Source organism: Lathyrus oleraceus, chromosome 6, assembly GCF_024323335.1.
Source record: "Lathyrus oleraceus cultivar Zhongwan6 chromosome 6, CAAS_Psat_ZW6_1.0, whole genome shotgun sequence".
Lineage (NCBI taxonomy): Eukaryota > Viridiplantae > Streptophyta > Magnoliopsida > Fabales > Fabaceae > Lathyrus > Lathyrus oleraceus.
The window spans coordinates 1,612,193-1,634,174 of record NC_066584.1 but is presented as its reverse complement, the minus strand read 5'-3'; the positions used below and the strand labels follow the sequence as shown (position 1 = coordinate 1,634,174).

General features: G+C 34.4%; 1 protein-coding gene across 4 annotated transcripts in view; it reads left to right on the top strand.

Moving 5' to 3' along the window:
• The window catches only part of LOC127093446 (GDSL esterase/lipase EXL1), a 71,592-nt gene that overhangs the window by 5,861 nt on the left and 43,749 nt on the right, over positions 1-21,982 (top strand). For 2 of the 4 annotated variants that reach the window (XM_051032372.1, XM_051032369.1), the window contains one exon: positions 144-438. The exons of the other annotated variants lie outside the window; for them this stretch is intronic. In XM_051032372.1, coding sequence (XP_050888329.1) covers positions 144-334 — 191 coding nt within the window. In that variant the 3' untranslated portion in view covers positions 335-438. Of the gene's footprint in view, positions 1-143; positions 439-21,982 lie in introns of those variants that run through there. 4 annotated transcript variants of the gene reach the window in all.

Below are 21,982 nucleotides of genomic sequence, written 5' to 3'. Positions count from 1 at the left end.
AATATTTTCGAGTTTTTGCAGACATATTTATATGAATTTTGTATTTTTAGATTTAAAATATATAGTTTCCGCGGACCTGATCTACTCTTATTTTTAATATACGGTGAATCAAAATTTCTGCATCCTCTATTTCTATTTTGCAGGATATGAAGTGGAAGATAGAGGATGTTGTGGCACAGGCATAATAGAGGTTGTATTCCTATGCAATCGTTTTGCTTCAACTTGTCCCAATGATATGGAGTTTGTATTTTGGGATAGTTTTCATCCAACTCAAAGTGTTTACAAACGCCTCATATATCCTATGCTTCAAAATTGTGTCAAAAATTTTACGTGACCAGTTTTTCTCTACTTATAGCTAAATGGGCTTCTGCTAGATATTGTAAACTTGCTAGCCCAATATTTGGGCATGTTTCAATAATATATATGCTTGTGTTTTTATCCAAACAAAATATTGTTGATTTCTTTTTTCTGTTTAAAAAGAATATAAAATACATCAATCAATAATGTATACATATGGAATGGCATGATTCTAAGTTTAAGCATTTATTTTTTTAATGAAAAACTTGTTTTTTTTTTTTTTTTAAAACAAACTAATAGTATTTTAAGTCTAAAAAGGCATTTACTACCTTTGGGTTGTGGTTGTGGTTGTAGTCTTATGCTATTTTTGTTGGTAATAGCTTTTTCTTAACCAGATTGTGAGCCTCCCTCTCTATAATTCCATATATTGCTCATATGTGAGAATTAATATTATTACTCCATCTAAAATTTCAATAAACACAATTCTACCAAAAAAAAAACAATCACTCCAATCTCCACTCCATTTTTTTTCCTTCGGTATAACTTACTTGAACTTTTAATATATTGGGTTAATAAATCTATGGTAAATAAGAAGTAAATAAGAATTGGAACATAAAATGAAAAAGAAATATCCAAAAACATGAGAACATAAAGAAAAAATAAAATAAAGAGGAACACGAAAATCTTAATATACCTTAATTTTCTGATTTTCTAGGAGATTATACATGCAATCATTTTCTACCATCATTTATTCTTCTTGTAGTATGTCTTAAACTGTTCTCTTTGTTCTCTTTTTTCTGCTGTGTGCATCATATAAAAACCAATCAATAACACATGTATTTGGTTATTAAATTATTCGTATGTACGCGTGTAATGTTATTTTGAAAGCGAATTTCTAAGCAATTACGAAAGCAACACAATACTTGTTAATTCAATAAACAATGTTTTGAAAAGATTAAAAAACACATATAAGAAAGAAAAAGGATTACATACTTTCTTCCCTTTATCTCTCTCACGTACACATTAACATCTCCATCATGTTAAAAACTAAGATTTTCAATAAAACTTTAAATTACCATTTTCACTTATTATATGCATAATTCATTCTTGCTCTCTTTTTTCAATTCAATTAAAATGAAGTAGTTTTCCATGACAACATTTTGTAAAAAACAGTATATTTGAGAGAGAGTTGTTTGGGAAAATTAATGAGAGTGGTTATAGATGTAATTACAGTTTTTATATAAAATAACTGATTGATTATTCTTCTAATGGAAGTTGAGGGTAATTAAGGAATAAATTAAGATCATACTAAAATCGTGTATTCTCTTTATCTATAGGTAGAGATAATTAAAAGCAAGATCTAAGAAAATCTAAATTATATCATAATCATTAACACAAAATAATATATAAAAGATAATAATTAAAAATAATAAATAATCTTCAACTTTACCATTTTTCTATTCACTATACTTCTGATTCTTATACAGGAGAAATTGAGTGTTTTAAAGTAAGTTACTCTAGTTCCACCGCTTGTATTTTTTCATTATCCTTTTGGCCTCTTCAATAAGACGGTCGTCCATAGAGTAGTGATGATTTTTTTTAAAATAACCAACTTTTTAAAAAAAAATACAAAAATAACCATGTTTTAAAAAAAAAAAAACCAAAATAACCAACTTTGGAAGAGGATGCGCCGGGGGGATTGACGCACCCACACACCTTTAAGAGGAGGTGCCAATGCTTGTGGCGCCTGCATTGACCCTCCAAGAGGAGGCGCCATTGCCTTTGGCGCCTGCATGGCCCTCCAAGAGGAGGCGCTCATGCATTTGGCGCCTATGTGTCCTTTGTGTGGTGGGTGTATGCGCCACCACATCTGGCGCATACACCCCCTCATAGTATTTTATTTTATTTTAATTTTTTTTAGTTATTTATTTATTTTAAATATTTTTTGTTTTTAATATTTAATATTTATTATTTAATACATAAGAAATAAAAATGAAAATAAAATAAATTCATTAAATATGTAATAATTGGTTACATTGAAAAGACCAAAAATCTAATGACCCGCCCGATTATAACGTCCCCCGGTTCCACATCCCGGTGCGTTAGGTTGTCTCCGAGGTCTCCCACGATTTTCTTGAGGTGTTTGTGGTCTTTGGGTGATAACCTGATCGAGCGATGGTTGGTTGGAAGGTCCGATAGAAGTTCCAGCGGTATTTGACAGATGTGTCATCATTTGCTCCCAATATCCGGAGGGGCTCTGGCCAACGACGATTCCGTAATGGAGTTCGGTGCCCATGTCATCGTAGTTAGGGCGTTGGGGTTGCGTGAATTGGGGACGGTATAGTTGCCCAAATTGGGCCATTGAGTCGTTTTGAAAGCGAAACAATGGTTCTTGGGGCGTACTATAGTTAAATAGTGGTTGAGTGTTAATTGGTGGGGGCTACGATGACGTGACCCATATGAATCATCTAGGCTATAGACGGTTGTGGTTGCGGGGTTTGGTTCTTGGTTTTGTGTTTGGGTGGGTGGTATGAATGGATTGCGATGTTGGATGGTTCGTTGTTGGGTGGTTGACATGAACAGGTTGCGATGTTGGGTGTGTGGTTGTTTTGTGTATGTGGTCGGTTGATGTTGTGTGGTTGGTTGTTGGGTTTGGGTGGGTTCACATTGGTGTTGGGTGGTGAATTGATGTGGGGCATACGATGACGAAGCAAGTTGGCGCGGATCCATCAAATACCGTGGCTCAGATACAAATTGTTGAGTTGTTATAGACCTAAACCATGCCATATATTGTTGAGTCGGTCTTGTACCTTGGATGACTGGTTCCTTCAAGATGTGTTGTCGTAGATTCCTCCATTGACGACACATGTCTTTTGCAAAGTCTCTCCAGTCAGAATAATCCCACTGTGCATCGACCATTTTTTGATGCCAATTCCCCAAACACGTGGGAGATTCTGGAATATGTTGTAGCATTCCGAACTGCAGTTTGACCCGGTCACTTTGGTGCATTTCAACTGTAGTGAATCGGATAATCGGTGTCTTCGCTGTCCAAACTACAACATCGTCATGGTTCACATCATGATTCAGACCCAGATATGGCCTCCAAACAAACTGGAAAAAAAAATACTAAATCGTTAGATGGAAAATAATTTGAGAAGTATTTTTAAATTAAAATATAGTTTGGTAGAAGTATTACATCATCATGTCCAATGTGGTCCAATAAATTTTGATAGACTACAATAGCGTGTTTCAGACACCTATTGTAGTTCATTCCCCTTACTGACCACCTAAGATAATAAAAAGAAGTGAAAAATATTATTTACTGTTAATTTAAATAATAAATATAATTAACTAAATGGTGAATGATAAAGTGTTAGACTTACTTGGTTGCAAAGGGGAACACGAATGGGCGTTCATTTATCGGGGCGAGCGACGACATCCTAGACCACCCCCAAGCTTGAAGCAAATAAGCACATGAAAAAAAAACACAGGTATTCTTTTTTGCAGTTCTACACATTGCACTATATAGATGGGCCAACACAGCTGAACCCCAACTATAAATGTTTACCTTATTAATGTTGCGTAATAAAGGCAAATACATTATATTCACAGAATTACCTGTACTTTCTGGAAACAAAAAGTTACCAAATAAAATTATAATATAACACTGAGTTTTTATTATTTTCTCATACTCGGTTGAATCGTCGGACAATACTATACTGGCATAATATTGTTTAAGATATTTTAAATTTATACCTTGCCCCCTTGCTTGACCGGATGTGTCTCCCTCTGTTGCAATATATGGAAAATTAATTTTACTTCATAGTAGACGTCTGTGACGAAAATACAGTTGTTCATAAAAAATAACACAAACAATTAAAAAAACTAGAATATAAAAACTATGCGATTACAACCATCAAAACAATTTTGAACATGTAATGCATCATCCTACGAGCGTCTTGGTCGGTCTTAATATCCACCCATTCACGCACTTCTCCGTTTTGGTTGAACGTGGACACAAGCCATTGTATTCTTCTAATCCGTTCACCCTCTCCAATTTCTCCCTCTAACCAACTGTACAACGTCCGATTAAGACGTTCAAACGTATCTGTGTTCCAAAGTCGAACCTGTATCGGAGCCGCAACGACAGAAAATATCACATCAGCATTTCGTTTCTGAATGTATGCAGACATTGTTGAAACAAAGAAAATTAAAATTGATGGTTGAACTAGACTAGGAGATGAATTTGAGTGAAAATAATTGTATGCAAGGGGATGGTATTTATAAGACGGAAGATGAATTGGATAAAACACGTAGTGACACACACACACACAGACGCCACAAAAATTGGCGCCTTGCACACAAACACACACATGCGCCATTGCCTCTGGCGCCTCCTCTTGGAGGGCCATGCAGACGCCACACACATTGGCGTCTCTTCCTGAGGCCCAATGCATGTGCGCCAATGCATCTGACGCCTCTTCTTACTTGTTTTAGGGGTGCGCCAACTCCCCCGACGCATCCTCACCAAAGTTGGTTATTTTTGTATTTTTTTTGAAAACATGGTTATTTTCGTATTTTTTTTTGAAAAAATTGGTTATTTTAAAAAAAATCCGAGTAGTGATAGTTTTTTTAGTCCAACAATTTTTAATGAATGATGGGTATTCAAGTCCCATGTAGCCAATTCAATTAATAAAAATTCAGCAAGACTCATATTCACTTAAAATCCAAATAAATTCAAACTCATATTCACTAAAAAGTGTAAACCTTTAGTCCCAATTCATTCTTTTTCTCACATTTTTTCAACCCTTCATCTTTCTTGCAAATCAATAATGATAGGTATGTTACCATGAAATTGAAAAGAATTAAAAGTAAATTCAAAAACATCTCAAATTAAAAATTCAAAGTATCTTACATAAGGATACATTGTTCACTATCTAATGGAGTTCCAGTTGAATGCAAAAATACCTTCTAGCAATTTCCCATTAAAGATTTCTTGCGTCCACTATGCACTATTGATGGGAAGAAAATCCTTTCATCCTCAAGAATTCTCATCATTTGCTCGATTTTGCAGTTATATTTTCTTTTCTAACGTGTATTATCTTTTGTGTTTTAATTGTTCAATCAAGGAGTTTTATAGCGGTTTGTTGGGTGTAATAGCAGTTTAGTCATTAAGTGGTAGGGGTAAAAAGGAAAGAAAAAAAGGTCATACCAAGTTTGTGTATTCCTATTATATATTGTTATAGTTAAGTGGTAGGGATAAAAATGGAAGATAAAAAGGTCATACCAAATTTGTGTATTCCCATTATATATTGTTATAATTAAGTGGTAGGGGTAAAAGGGGAAGAAAAAAAGGCCATACTAAATTTGTGTCCCATTATATATTGTTATAGTTAAGTGGTGGGGGTAAAAAGAGAAGAAAAAAAGACATACCAAGTTTGTGTATTCCCATGATATATTGTTATAGTTAAGTGGTAGGGATAAAAAGGGAAGAAAAAAAGGCCATACCAAGTTTGTGTATTCTCATTACCAAGTTTGTGTATTCCCATTATATATTATTATAGTTAAGTGGTAGGGATAAAAAGGGAAGAAAAAAAAGGCCATACCAAATTTGTGTATTCCTATTATATATTGTTATTATAGATAAAATTTAATGATTTGATTTAATATAAAAGCCACCATTAATTTAGATCAAAATACTTACTCAAGAGAGACATAGCAGCAGACTATTTTTTTTAAAACTAAATAATTTGTCCAATATCGTTTGTTTGTCTAAAACAATAAATCATCAATATAAAAAGGCCACTTAATGTCCAATATATGAAAATTGAAATTCGAAGCCCACAAATTTGGCATCACTCGCAACAAAATCCAACCCAACGACCAATCAAGAACGATATGATTCAATACACGAAGTTTTAAAGCATTATAACCAACAAACCTCACTAGATCAAGTCATCAAAAAGTAAAAGAGTACCTCAATTTCACATTAAAATAAAAAATTGTCAACAAACAAAAATTAACCATCAACCATACAATATCATCAATAAATGAACCACGCCAATATTTTGAACAAAAGATTCTAAATCATCAAAACAAAAAAGGTTTTTAATAAACAACAAATTTCTAATAATTATTATCTTTGAGGCGGGAGTTGGAAATAGAAGTAACACCATTGATGAACAATTCACCTATATTAAAAAATTAAAGTTAGAATATCAAAATTTAACTTCACAAATTTAATACAGATATAATGGATAATACATTCATCATCTGACTTCATTTTAGTGAGTAAAATAGTATTTTCATTTACCACATTAGAATTCAAATTACCTATAAATAGTATAATATAGTCAACGATAGTTTTAAAATAAATAAAACTATGAATATATAAGTTAATAAATTTCATCCTTTGGTAGGTAAAAAAAGTATTACCAGTATTCTCAGCACTCCATAACCAACTTCTTGCACACATCAAAGCTTCTAAAGTGGTCCAATGAAATCGACTTTGATGAAGGCTTACGATATAACAGCTGGTACTAAATGCAGATTTAGAAGTTACAGTAGAAACACGAATCACCAATACATCCCTTGCAATTGCTTGAAGTGCTAGGATACTTAACTCCATTCAACTTCCATCATAATAAAATATCAAAATCATGACTTCTTGGTAAAACTTCCTCATCCAAATAAACATCTAACTCTGTTTTAACAAATGAAGTTCTAGCTTTTTTTCTTCTCATGACATACAAATCATAGTCTTTCAAACCATCATTGCCAACATTACCAATATTAGCATCCAACGTTTGAGATTTACTTTTGGATTCATTTGTCATTTTCAATTGATAATCATAAAGCAAGTCATGACACAATTGTTTGATTGACTTAACTTGATCATCAACATCATCCCCATAGAATATTACATAATAATATTCAGGCAAATCAGTTTTATACCTAGGACAAAAAACAACGACAACCCCCATTATTTCATGAATCACACTCCAATATTTTTCAGACTTTACCAACACGTTCTCTGTCATTCTTTTGATAAATTCATCAGAGGATTCAATCCACTCAAGTAATGCAACTTTGATATGACAAATCTTAGGAAAGTATTCATTGGCAGTTGGATACTTAGTGCCAGAAAACACTCTAGTGATAGAATTGAACAATCTCAAATTTTCACAAATCTCTTTCGCAAATTTTCATTGTAAAGTTGTTAGCAAACAAGTGTACTGAGTTACACGAATTCCTAATTTATTAAATACATCTTTATACAAAATTGAAACATCAAGCATCTTGTAGGTAGAATTACATCTAGTCGGACAATCTAAAACTAAATTCTTGGTGCAAAGTATTTTTAATTGTTTAGATGTCTCCTCAAACCTTTCTGTTCATTTAGGTGTTGCAGTCCAAAATGAAACACTATCTCGAATCCTCTTTGTCCCATATTTCGCAACTTCTAACCATTTTTTTACTATCAAATTTAGTATATGCGCATAACAACACATATGAAGTAAGGCCTCACCCCTTAATAATGTCTCTGATTTCAACTTAGCCTTAATTTTTTCAATCATTGCATCATTTTTGCTACAATTGTCAAAGTGATAGTAGACAATTTTATATCTATGTTCCAATCCATCAAACATTCAACCAATGAACCACAAAGTTTTTCACTTGTATGTGGTGCAGAAACATAAATAAACCTAACATAATATGATTCACATTAAATAACTAGTATAAACAATATGAAACAAAACTAGTATAAATAATATGAAATCAAACTAGTACATATAATACTATTTGAATAAATTATGTTTACCTCAAAACGTGACTTTGTAAATTCCAATTTCCATCAATGTAATGAGCATTGACAACCATATATCCTTTTTTTATTGCTCGAGGTCCAGAGATCAGAAGTAATGGGCATTTTTCCTTCAAGATTTTCTTCACCTTGGTCTTCATCCTCTTCAATGTTGGACATTAAATCTATACTCTTGTTCTTCTTTTCATGCATGTCATTCAAAGTCATCTCAAAGGTTTGTAAAGAACCAATGAGTTCATCAACTTTGATATTGCTTAGGTCTTGGGCTTCTTCAATAGCTGAGACCTTCATATCAAACTTCTTAGGCATAGATCTAAGGATTTTTGGGCCAGCTTTTCTTCAAACATTTTCTCTCCCAATTAAAATGAGGTGTTGGCAATGTCACGCAGTCTGATGTTAAAGTCAGAAATAGATTCATCTTCATTCATTCTCAGATTCTCAAACTTTGTAGTGAGAAGCTACAACCTTCACATTCTAACCTTGGATGCGCCTTCATGAGAAGTTTTGAGAATCTCACATGCTTCTTTGGCTTCAATACATGTGTTGATCAATTTTAACATGTTCTTGTCAACACCATTGAAAATAGCATTTAATGCATTGGAATTTCCAAGAGCTTCACCGTCTTCAACATTTGTTTAATCAACTTCAAGCTTTAAGGTTGATGTTCCATCTTGAGAGGTAATCACATGATGTTTCCAACCTTTTATAACATCTTTCCATGTTTTGTTGATCATGGATTTGAGAAATGCAACCATCTTGGGTTTCAAATAGTCATAGTTGGTGTCATCCAAGATAGGTGGTCTATAGACAGATCCTCCATCCTTAGTGTTGTTCATTTGAACATAAGATATCTTCCCTAGAGCTCACTCAAACAGATCAGGATGCCTGCTCTGATGCCAATTGAATTTTTCTTCTTAATGGGACAGATGTTGGACCGGATGCTTAAGCCAAGGTTCTCAATATCTTAAACCATAATCGACAGATTATTGATAAACAAGATGATAAATGATAAAGCAGTAAAAGCACACAAAGAATTGTTAACCCACTTCAATGCAAACAACACCTACGTCTAGGGGGATTCTAACTCAAGAAAGGAAATCCAGTCTTCAATAGAATTAGTACAAAGTGTCTTAGATGAATGTCATACGGTGAACTGGACTTTTTGTGTTTTTTATCGCAATGTCGCGGTTAGCAAGAGTCGCCACCGACTTTTCTTTTATCCAATAAGGAAAGGTGGAAAAGAACAGGAAAGACCTTAATTTAGATTTTGGGTTCGGGAGGTACATTATACAAAGGGAAGGTGTTAGCACCCTTTGTATCCATGGTTATCCATGGGCTCTTAATTGCTCGATCACTTATATTATTTTTGTCTGAAAAAAAGTGTTTGTGAATTATTTGGAAAATTGTTTTGAAAAGAGAATTTAACTTTGTAATGATTCTTGTATGAATGTATACAAAGTGGTTATCCCGTTTTAGTTTTGAAAATTGTTTAGAAAAATATAACTCGGTAATGATTCTAGTATGAATGTATACCAAGTGGTGATTTTCTAAAGGCATTTTGAAAGGTGTGAGGTGCAAAAAAAATGTTTTAAGTTGTGAGCCAGCAATTAAGAGTTATACCGACCCAAGGTCTTTACGGGCATTTCCTATCCTTATGAGGGTAAAACTGTCCTTATTATTGAGAAATAAGTAGTTTTATCCTTTGGATGTAAAAGGGTCATCGTAGGGTCATCGATTGGTCATTGAAGGCAACAGTTATGAGGATACCTTAGCATTCGAAGGGACTATCATCATTTAACCGTAGGCAACATCGGAGGGTCATCGAGGGACAAAGTTGTATATTCGAAGGCAACATCCGAGGGACTATAATTTATTTTATGATGATTTAACCGAAGGGTCTTTGCTAAGGGTATCCCCACGTTCGCGGGACATGACCGTAATATCGTAATCGTAAGGCAACAAAGAGAGGTCCAAGACCACTTATTCAAAGGCAAAGTTTTACAATTAATTATATAATTAGGATGAAACTCCACATTAAAATTATTAAAAATAATATATTAAAAAATTAATACATTAGAAATTAATACATTAAAAAATTAATTTAGGGTGAAACTCCACAAGGGTATCCCACAAATAAAGTGGAATACCTAGCCAATAACCTTTTCCTGGGATATGTGAACCTTTACGAAACTCAAAAAAAAGAAACATGTCAGAACACCAAATCAGGGTGCAATCGAAGATTACACCGGAGAAATATCACAACAATAAATAGGATAGGATGAATAATGCATGGCTATGATAAAAACATAAAAAAAACAGACTAGAAGAATCAGGTACTGTCTCGTTCGCCTCTGCCTCGCCTAGCGAAGGCCACGGATTTTGAATTTGAAAACAGCCCCATGTTAGGAACTTTGAATTTTATGGCATTTTATCACAGGAATAACATGGTCAAACATTCAGGGTATTCAGGCATATTTAAATTCCCATACGAAAGCAAATTATATATCAACATTTAATCATGATGCATTATATATGTAGATATGGCCAATTGAAAGTATAAACAATAGAGATACGCAAACCTGTTTGCCAATTCAAGGTTGAAGGGATTGACCACTTGTAGTATCGGAATAAGTTAGGCAGCGGGAATTGGACGGCGATGGCTTCGGTGCAGATGGGCTGCCTTCAGGGTTTCTTTACTCTGAATTCTCCGGGTAGGCAGGGTTCCTATGCCAAAGTTTCTATCCGTCCTTCTCTGTTCTCTCTCTTTCTTTTTCCTCAAGGTTTTGTTCCAAGGAAACCTCAGAGTGTTTTGCTTCTCTTCCTTCTTTCTCCAGTGAATCTCCCAGTGTAAACTCCAAGTCTAACTCCCCTACTGAAACTTCAGTATTTATAGACTAATTTCGTGGGTAATGGGCTTGAAATGAGGGAGACCCAAGTCCAAAATAATTTGTTATATTTTATTTATATATTTATTTTAATTATTTAGTTAATTAATTAATTAAATTTTTTTTTTCCTTTTTTTTTCTTTTTTTTTCGTTTTTTTTTTTCGTTTCTTTTTTTTTTTTTTTTTTAAATTTTTTTTTTTTTTTTTTTAGGAAAAATGATGGGTAATTTTTGGGGTATGACAATGAACAACCTCGTCTTCAATGCCTTTTTTCTTAATGGATAATGCTAACTTGTTCCCCAAGGGCACATATTAAGAAACCCACAAATAGAAATTTTATTTTGAAAAAATAAATAAAATTATTAATTGTAAGTTTCTAATAAATTCAATACATAATTTCCAAAAATATGTTTATATATTTATCTCTTAACTTGTGCCCCAAGGGCACAAGTTAGCGTTACCCTTTCTTAATTATACACAATGTATTTATATTTAGGATTCCTCCTAAATATGAGAACCCATCTCACTTTCTATCGATCACTAATCCCAAGTGATCACTATAATAATCAGAATAACGAATGTTGAATTACAACTCAACTAACAAACCAAACTACATGCCTTTAGATATGAATGCATGCGCTAAAGTGGTGCACAAAGAACAACAAAACAAATACTCATAGTATAAACCCTAACACACATATCTTCAATATTTGCACACCTCAAACGTTAGGTTTGAGTCTCCTTAAATAGAAATGTAGTCTTCTGAGCTTTTCTCCAATGGGAAAAAGATATGATCTCGTCCAGATTTGTAGAGAATTTAGTTTTTATTTGTTTTTCAACAACCTCCAAAAATATTTAATTTGTTTGAATTCAAATTTAAATCTCTAATTGATTTGAATTGATCCTTTTAATCAACCAAACAAATATAATAACTGCACCGCTAAAGATATCAATAAATCTAATTGAAATACAACCAGAAGAATACGCTCAGAACAACATCCATAATGGTCTGCTGACAAGGGTCGAATGTTGAACACATGCTAGAACAGCTGACCCCACAAGTGTCCTTTCTTCACCAAAACATCTTATACACTCCATGTTGCTTTACATAATGCAGTCAATCCTAAAGGAACATCAGTTTAAAGGTATCATTAAGAGTGGAAAGAGACTGAGGCCAAGCTCTCCTTGCTTGTAAGGCCTGCAAATGTTATTCCAAGCCACAATCACCAATTTTATATGCTTAATATTTATAGGCCATATGAGTTTCTTGATCAAATTTTCAATATCTCTGATCAAAGAGGTTGGCTAGGAATAAGTTGAAATGGAATAAACCATCACAATATAGATTAATGATATCACCAGTTGAAATCTACCAATAATAGAGGGGATGAAGCCTTCCAAGCAACCATTTTTATCTTTATTTTATCTACAATGGCCTAAAAGCTAACCAATTTTGGCTTACCTTTGAAGATTGGTACCCCTAAGTAGTTGAATGGGAGGGTACCAATGTTGAAACCAATGAACTAGGTTATCTTAAGAAACCTATATTGTGTGATTGGTCCATAGTATATGGTGGAATTGTTGGTGTTAACCACTTGCCTTAATGTTAAAGAATATCTTGTGAAATCATTCTTAAGGGCTACATGGTTGGCTAATCTTCCATTACAAAAAACAATAATATCATCTGTATATAAATAATGTGAGGGAGCTTGGATCTCTTTGGTTGCCTTAATGAGGTTTAGTTGTCCATCATCCACTATTTTAGTAAGTTTTTGTCGAGCACATCCTCAACAATGCATAATAAAATAGGGGAGAGAGGATCGCACTATCTCACCCCCTTAGTGCAGGTAAAGTAACCATGTAATGCACCATTAATTGAGATGGACATATATGAAAAATTTAATATTACCTCAATCCAGTTGCAAAAGGTCTTATTTAAGTCGGAAGTCTTGAGGACCTTGAGGAGGAAGGGATATTCAAGAGTGTCAAATTCATCTATAACATCAAACTTCGGAACTAGGTTTCCCCATATGCTTTAGAATGTAGGATATTTCTAACTTCAGAGGTAAGACATATGCAATCCCTGATGTTTCTCCCTTAGATGAATCATCTTTGCTATATAGAGACGCGGGTTGGCATTATCTATGCTATAATGTTTGCCAAGATTTTAGAAATATTTTTGAACTTAAAATTAGCCATGATATAGGTCTATAATTCCCCATTAAGTCTATACTTGTGAACATGAGGATGGGGATTAGAGTGTCAGTATTGAAATTTAGCATCAACTATCTAGTCTTAAATAATTCTAAGGTGTCCATTTCCACATCTTCATGAATTACGTCCCAATATGATTGGAAAAATAAGGCTCCAAAGCCATCAGGGTTTGGTTCCCCATACTTGGTGAGATCAAAGACATCATTTTTAACATCATTATGGTTGGAAGCATAATAGTGTTGGTAATGTCATTAAGTATATGTGAGATAACTTATTCAAAAAGATAGTGGTCCGCATAATAGCATAATTAGAGGTAAGAAAAATCTCATAATATTGGGTTATTTGGTTTGCAGTTTTTTGGGAATCAATTAACACATCCTCGTCAACTCGAATGGAAGTAATGACTCAATTAATATGCTTAATATTTACAACCATATGGACAAAAAATCAAATTCATGTATCCTACTGAGTGCCAATAAACCTTAGCCATTTCTTGCCAAAACCAATTTTGCCTATGCCATGCATCTTATAGCTTAACTTGAACATTTTTCTAGCACTAAAGGCATCACTATAGCCATTGAACTGGATTTGCTCTTGGATCACATGCAGCTCTTGTTCACCCACCTTGACATGGTTATGAACATTATCAAATATCTCATTATTTCAAGTCTTCAACTTGCTTTTAAAAAATTTATGTTTGGTTGAAAGGAAATGCATGAGGCATCCAACGAAATTTGTACTCCACACATTAAAAATAAAATGTCTGCAGGAATCATGAAGAGACCACATTTTAAGGAACTTAAATTGGGAAACGAATGTGGTATTGAAGATCTGAAATTCAACATTTAACACGTTGAAATTGGGAAATTAAGTTCAACACTTAGAAATTTAACATTTAACAAATTCCCTTTAATTTTTAATATTCAAATATTACACAAAAAATATACTTCCTTACCCTCTATTTATCTCCTATGGATCTAAATGTCAATCTTTTACATTTTCGGGGGGAGCCCTTGTCTTATCTAGGGGGATAATATTGGAGATTGATTAGAAAATTGAATTATCTCACGATCTTTATTCCAAACATTTATTTTCCAGTTAATGTAGTAAGCTAGAATTATTTTATCATAATAACTTTGTTTTTCAAAAAAATTTCCAAGATAACCCTGGTTTCAAGAAAAATCCCAAAGTACCCCACTTTTAGGAGGAGACGCCAATCCAATTGGCGACTCCTCTTAAAAATTGAATGGAGACGTCAATTGGGTTGGTTAGGGCACATGGTGCAGCGAATCCAATTGGCACCCATGTGTATTTTTACAAAGGAGACGCCAATTAGATTGACACCTCAGTGTAAAATGCATTTTTTTGGTTATAAATAGAGGTGTTGTGTGAATCATTTTTCCACATCTCATTTCATCATTTGGCCTCCATGTTTGGTGTCCATCACCGATACGGAAAAGTGATTTATGCGAGAGACAAACCTCAGATGCTGATGCTGTTCTGGAACATCACTACGTTCGATCAACTGAAGAGGGAGCTGGTTCGTTGGTTAGATGGGAAAATACCATAAGAGAAAAAAATTAGAAGTATTAAGAGACTCGACAATATCTTTGGTTGAGTGCGAATGAAAACTGATAAGGATGTTAGGGAAATGATGTTCGATCGAGATGACATCACTTTGTTTGTTGTAATCAGTTAGAAATATTTTTGTTTTCAGTTAGCTTATTTTCTACTGATGTTTGTTGTGAACTTCGTTGTAACAAAAAATTTATGATATATAATAATCGAAGGTTACAAAAATATAATGTTACAAAAAGCTTATGACCCAGATGATGCTCCTCGATTGGGACATTTGTTCTTGTTGTGTCCTGGTTGACGACAGATACTACATAATCTTATCATTTTATCTGTCGAATCCATTTCTGTCTTGATACGTGTGCAGTTTGGCCTTCCTTTTTTCTTTCTACGCATCTCGTCGTTGTGCCAAACTATATCACCTTCGTATTAAGGCCAGTATTCCTCCATTGGTAGCACCGAGAAGCTTTTATTATATACATTCATGACGGTGACGACCTTGTACACATCAGATAAATGGCTGTAAGCGTCTTGATGAGTATATGCGCATGCTGAAATGACATGGGAGCAAGGAATGCGGAAAACCTAGAATTTTCCACAGTCCCACCAACTTCTGTTTAGTCTAACAACATAGGCTAAATTTGGTCTCCCCTCGTTGTGGTCCATTGTTTCCTGGACGCTGAAATTTTGCCTATGACGGTCAAAGACTGTTACAGCGTGTGTGCTAGCTTTGATGCTCTCCTCTTCCATGAATTTCATGCAACACTCACTAAATACTTTCCCATACAGTAACACAACACTCCATCTTTCACCTCTGGCGGCAAACGTAGAAACCAACCTATAATAGGTCGATCTTACCAAGGCGGTTATTGGCAGATTTCTAATTCCTTTGAATACCCCGTTCATACATTCCACAAGGTTTGTTGTCATGTGGCCCTATCGACAACCTCCGTCAAATGCCCTTGTCCACTGCTTTACTAGTATGTTATTCAGCCATCTTCCTGCGTCTTTATTAGGCAGTCTAATTTCATCACGATAATGTTGAAATGACGACTGAGTTAGAGCATACCCAACATTCACCACCTTCTTGCGAAGATTCTTATCTTTTATTACGCGTATGAAGTTTTGCGCAATATGTCTAATGCAATAGACATGGGTAGAAGGAGGATCATGCCATCCATTGTCATGGTTGTTGTAGGCACTCTCAATGGCAGCATGTCTATCAGAAATCAAACAGAGATTGGCTTGTGGAGCCACATGTGTTCTTAGATGTCGAAGAAAGAAACCCCATCCACCATCTGTTTCACCTTCAACCAGAGCAAAGGCAATGGAAAAGACATTGTTGTTGCCGTCTTGTGCAACCTCCATAAGCAAAGTACACTTGTATTTGCTGTATAACCAAGTGCCATCAATTTGAATAATAGGTTTGCAGAATGCGAAACCTTTGATGCATAGGTCAAATACCTAAAAGAGACGATGAAAGATTCTATTACCTGTAACACAGGTTCCGTCTAGCATCATTGTTGGCAATGTCTCCATAATTTCCACAGTTCCTAGGACATATCTTTTTAGTTCCCATAGAAACCGTGGCAATTCTTTGTATGAATCCTCCCAGTTGCCGAATACTTGTTCAATAGCCTTTGTCCTCGCAATCTAGGCTTTCTTGTAAGATGGAGTATAATTATATCTTGTTCTGATATGAGATATAATTATACTCACCTTCACTGATCGATCTTTATTAACCAATGGTAGAATGTCTTGACATATCAATGCAGCGCTTAATTAACAGTGATCTTGTTCAACGTTAGTTGCAATGAAATTGTGAGGTGGGTCTATTAAAGCTATCTCCCAAGATTCGTTTTTCTTTTTGTAAGATGCAGCCAACCGAAACTTACAAAGGATGTTACGACATTCGATGACATACCTTCTCGAATCAGTGTGTTTCACTGTAAAATCAACATAGTTGTTCATGTGAAATTTTTTGATAGCTCGCACACATTATTCTTTGGTACGAAACATGTCTCCCACCTTTAATTCGCCTTTTGATCGTGGATATGGGTTATAGAAAACAATGTTGGATGTTTCATCGTCATGCAGATGCATATTTGTCATATGTTGAGGCGGACTGTAGACATGACTAGGAGGTATTGGCGGTGGTTGATCATATCTTCAATGATGTTGTTCAACATATGATCAACCTGTATCTCGGTCTCCTCTTTTTCTTCATCAACGACATTCACTTCTGCTTCTGCTTCTGGGTTGACGTCATCTGAGTATTGTGGATCAAATTCACCAGATTCATCCTGACTAGTTACTTGAGACTGCTGAGATGGTATACATGGTTGAAGAGTAATATACAACTCAATACAATTGTAGCCAGAATGTTCATTACTAATAAACATGTATTCAACATCTTCATCATTTCGTATTGTCGCATCTCGAAAAATACGATTCCTCGCGATGGTCGCGGAAAAAATTATGTTCGAACATAGTCGCCACCGAACTTTATTTATCCCAATGAAGGAATAGGAAAATATCGATAAAACCTTTAGGAAATGGAATAATGGTCGTCGCAACCATATTCAGGTTCGGGAGTGGATTACGTAAGGGGAAGGTATTAGCACCCCTTACGTCCGTTGTACTCAACGGGAACCTTTTAGTTCTAATTTGTGTTTCGAGTGTTAATTCATGTTTGTTTGTTATCTTTGGGTTATAAAATATTGAAAATAGAAATGGGTGAGAACCTCAGAAAGGAGAAAGGGGAGGTTTTTTTTATCAGTGTGCTCGCGAAGATACAACAATCTCCTGCCTACGTATCCTTATGGTGCAATAAGGAAGTCAGAGCATTCGTAGTTTGGGGAACTACGACTGGTTGGTGTCTTTTACCGAACAGCTGTTTAGATTGCATTCTAAAGGCTAAACGTTGGCTTGTCTACTCTCGGCGGAGGCTTAAGCATTAGTTTGTTGTGCGCATTAGAAAGGATTAAACAGTGTTCTTTCTGGAAAAAAAATTGATCACACGAGGGTGACAAGTTGGATTAATATGTTTGACGTTTTTGTTTGATTGGTTTTGATCGCCCGGGGGCGAGAAAGATATATATTTGATGTGTTGAGACATTTTGTTGGATGACAATTACTCGGATATTCGAGTAAGACAACTCGTATCCTAATAGTCGAGGAGGGAATAGAAGACTCTAGACCACCTTCTTTTTCATCCTTAATTGTAAAAAGGATTTTAATGATAATTAATGTGTTTTGACTTGATGACGAATACTCGGATAATCGAGTAAGACAACTCGTATCCTAATAATCGGGAAAGGGAATAGAAAACTCTAGTCCACTTTCTTTTTCATCCTTAATTGTAAAAAGGATTTTAATGATAATTAATGTGTTTTGACTGGATGACGAATACTCGGATAATCGAGTAAGACAACTCGTATCCTAATAATCGGGAAAGGGAATAGAAAACTCTAGTCCACTTTCTTTTTCATCCTTAATTGATTATAAAAATAAGTTTATGTATGATCGATGTATTTTAGAACGACAAGTACTTGAATGACTGAGTAAAATAACTCATATTCAAGCATTTGAGAAGAGGAGTTGAAAGCTCGAAACCATTTTATTTTTCGTATAATTTGTTATGAAAATGATTTGATTAAGTTGTATGTTTGTGGAAAAATGACAATTGTTCGACTGATCGAGTAAGAGAACTTGTATTCAACCAATTGAGGAGAGAAGTTGAAGACTCAAAGTCATCTCCTTTTTCATTTCATTATTATAAAAGTGTTTTGATTTAATCGAAGTTTGTGCTTAAGTGGATTAGAGATGACAATCATTCGATTAACCGAGTAAAAGAATTCGTAAACAATCGAGGAGAGGAGTTGAAAACTCAAAACCATCTCCTTTTTCGTATAGTTTGAAAATGATTAGGAATTTGCTATAATGATCAATCTTTAATTAACAAAAATTATTAATTAAAATTTAACTAAACCACTTAATTAATATATTCAAAATTAATCATCAAAATCATTTGATTAAATCAAATATTCAAGGTAATTAAAATTAATTATTAAAATTAACTAATTTAAATGAATTTCAATTAACTGATATATATACCTAGAACAAAGTTGACTTAAATAATTGAAGCGAATTAACGCACAATGTGCTCAAAGTCGATTTGTACATAGCGACAATGGTATTGAAATGTCGTACGTACTGAACCGAAACGCGGCGAAATCGTATTGATTTATCAAAAGAAAATCTGACATCATTACAACATATATAAATGTTGAATCGATGGATTAAAATTTGATTTCTTAAGAAAAGTTTTGATTAAAAATAACTTAAATGTATTTTAGACATAAAACTAGCCCTTAAGTTCAAAACATTACAAAAAGAGTTACCTAAATCGATAAGAAACAAACCGGAATTTATAGATTAAATTAACCTATTACTTAAACCTATAGAAAATCACCCAATAAATAAATAGAGGATAAAAAAGCTAAACTTAGAAAAATTTAATTATTTCTAACTTTTAATTATTATTTTACAAAGCAAAATTTCTTACTTGAATGAAAATGATAATTAAGAAACAAAAAGAACAAGAGAAAAGTCAATCATTTATTTTCCATCACCACACTATTAATGCTATAGAATATCATGATCCATATTCACACTACCAGTACTATGATAAATTATATAAAACACAAATTTACATCATCCATATCAGTGCATAAAACTCACAATATTGGTATCAGTATCCATCATGACAAGAAATCTAAATACAAGACTCACACTATCCATATCAGTAGCCATTATGCAGAAAAATTTAGACACAAAACTCACACTATCATATCAGTATCTATTATGCAGAAAAATTTAAAACTCACACTATCAAAAGACAAATCTCTAACAAATTCAAATGTTCAAATCCTCCATTAACAGAATATGAGATGAAAAACAACAAGACATATAAACACCGCCACAGAATCAAAAATAAAAAAATCATACACAAAAATAGTATAATACAAAAAATAAATCATGTTGTTACCATGATGCCAAAGGTTGTCGTCGTGAATGGTAGGTCGGAGAAATTCGGCATTGAGATGTTACTGTGGCACAAGTTAATTTGTGGTTAGGTGTTTTTGATGATTCCGACACGGTGAGCTAGTTTGGGGTGGTCGATGGCCGTGAAGATTGAAAAACGGCAGAGGGAGGAGAAGGTTCTCTTTTGAATCGTTCTTCTCGTTTTTCAATGGAGAGAGTTCTGGTCATTTTCTTCCGTCGTCGTGAGCCCGTCCTCCTTTCAATTTGCAAGAATGAACTCGTCAACCTGTCAACATAAACGAATTGCAACCAAAGTACAACAACTATAAATAACAATCACCACTTAATTGCTTTCAAAGAAGAAAATCAATTCAAACAAGTTTATGAAAACTAGAGCAGAATTCAAATAACAAAGCGTTGTGCCTTTTTCAGGAAAGAATATATGTTGTTATTATTGAGTGAGTGAGCAAATGGAGTAGCCAAAAATTGAAAAGGGGAGAGAGATCGGGCGATGTAATTGTTGGATGTTGTTGAGACGGAATGAAGTACACAGTGGGAGGGTGGTTAACGGCGTCTTCAGTGTCTTGGAGTTGTGAGGTGTTGTTGTGGGGGAAGTTTCTTTTAGAGTGGCAGCGCAATCGAGAAGGAGGAGATGGGTAGTTCCACGACGCAAGGTTGAAGGCGGGTTTCGTTTTCGTCAGAAGTTGTCGGAAGTGGGAAGAGTGAAGGAAGAGTTGAGGGATGAGATGGTTTGTGTCGGCGGTGAAGGTTCATGGTGGAGGTTGTTGGTTCGTGGCCGGAGAAGAACGAAAGGTAAGCTTTTTCGTGGAGTTGTGACGGCGTAAACAGAGGTAGTTGAGAGAGAATCACGAGCGTGCTGGCGAAGGAGGTGAGTGGTGGTGTTTCACAGCGGTGAGTTGAGGGTGAAGATGGAGTAGTGAGCACCGTTGGTTGGTGGTGAAAGGCGGATTCGGTGTTGATGGCTGAAGGAAAAAAAGTCGTCGGTGTTGGGTTAAGGTGAGAGAAAACGAAGTGAGTTTGTGAGTTGTCCTTTCCATTTTTATGCAGAAAAACTTTAGTGAGTGGGAGAGTCAGAAAAGTTTTCTCTCTCCTCTTTTCCTTGCGCAGAGAGTGGGTTGAGAGAGACGTTTTAGAGTGTAGGTAGGTGGCGTGTAGAGTGAGGGAAACGTGAGGTGAGGGAGAAAAGACACATTGGGAAGTGTGAGTACCAGCTGTAAAAAAAAGGAATCCAATGCTAATTTCATTTTATTATTTTTTGAAAAAAATTACTATTATTTAAAATTTCCTATTAAAAATTTCTAATAAATATTTTGATTTAAATAAATTCTAATTATTTTAGTTGAATAATTAACCTAACAAAAATAGTGATCGATTATAAATATAAATCGGATATAAATTTGCTCAGAAAATTAAATCGGACACACCAAAATGATCAGCATAAAATATACTTATTGAATAAATACAGTGTTTCTTTAAATTTTGAAATAAAATTGCACCGATTAAAAGGCTCAGGCGGGTCCAAACGCAACCGAAACAGCTGCTGAAAAATACAACGAGTACACCAGGTTAAACTACATGAACCGTAGATTAATGATACTGGCGTCTGCAATTTTAATTTTGAAACTTTTTACCCGCTGATTTGTGCACGTTCTTGAGAAATGATTCAACCAATTTGTCTGTATTTTTAATAAATTTATTCTGACTGATATTTTAGTTATTATTCATGATAGAATGCATGTCATGCTGTGTATATGATGCAAATTAAAGATGAAATCGATTTTACAAAAAATTAAATATGCCCGGACAAAATTGGGGTATGACACGTACCTTAAGCGGGAAAAACTTGCATTGACTGTTCTAAAAAATTATTGGATTTTGATATGTGATCTTTGACATAATACCCGGTCCTATATAGGGTTGTATTCTTTTTTTCAAATGCAATAAGGTTGCATTTCTCTTGATCATAAGTCGAATGGTATCGGTGTTTCGAAAACAAAATTCATATAACTTAGACTGGTATGTTTCACCATTGCAGTGAACATTGACAATATATTTCGGTGAAGATGACATTGTGCAGATGAAAATTATTTTCTTGCTGCAGATGAATGTGGGTTGAGTGT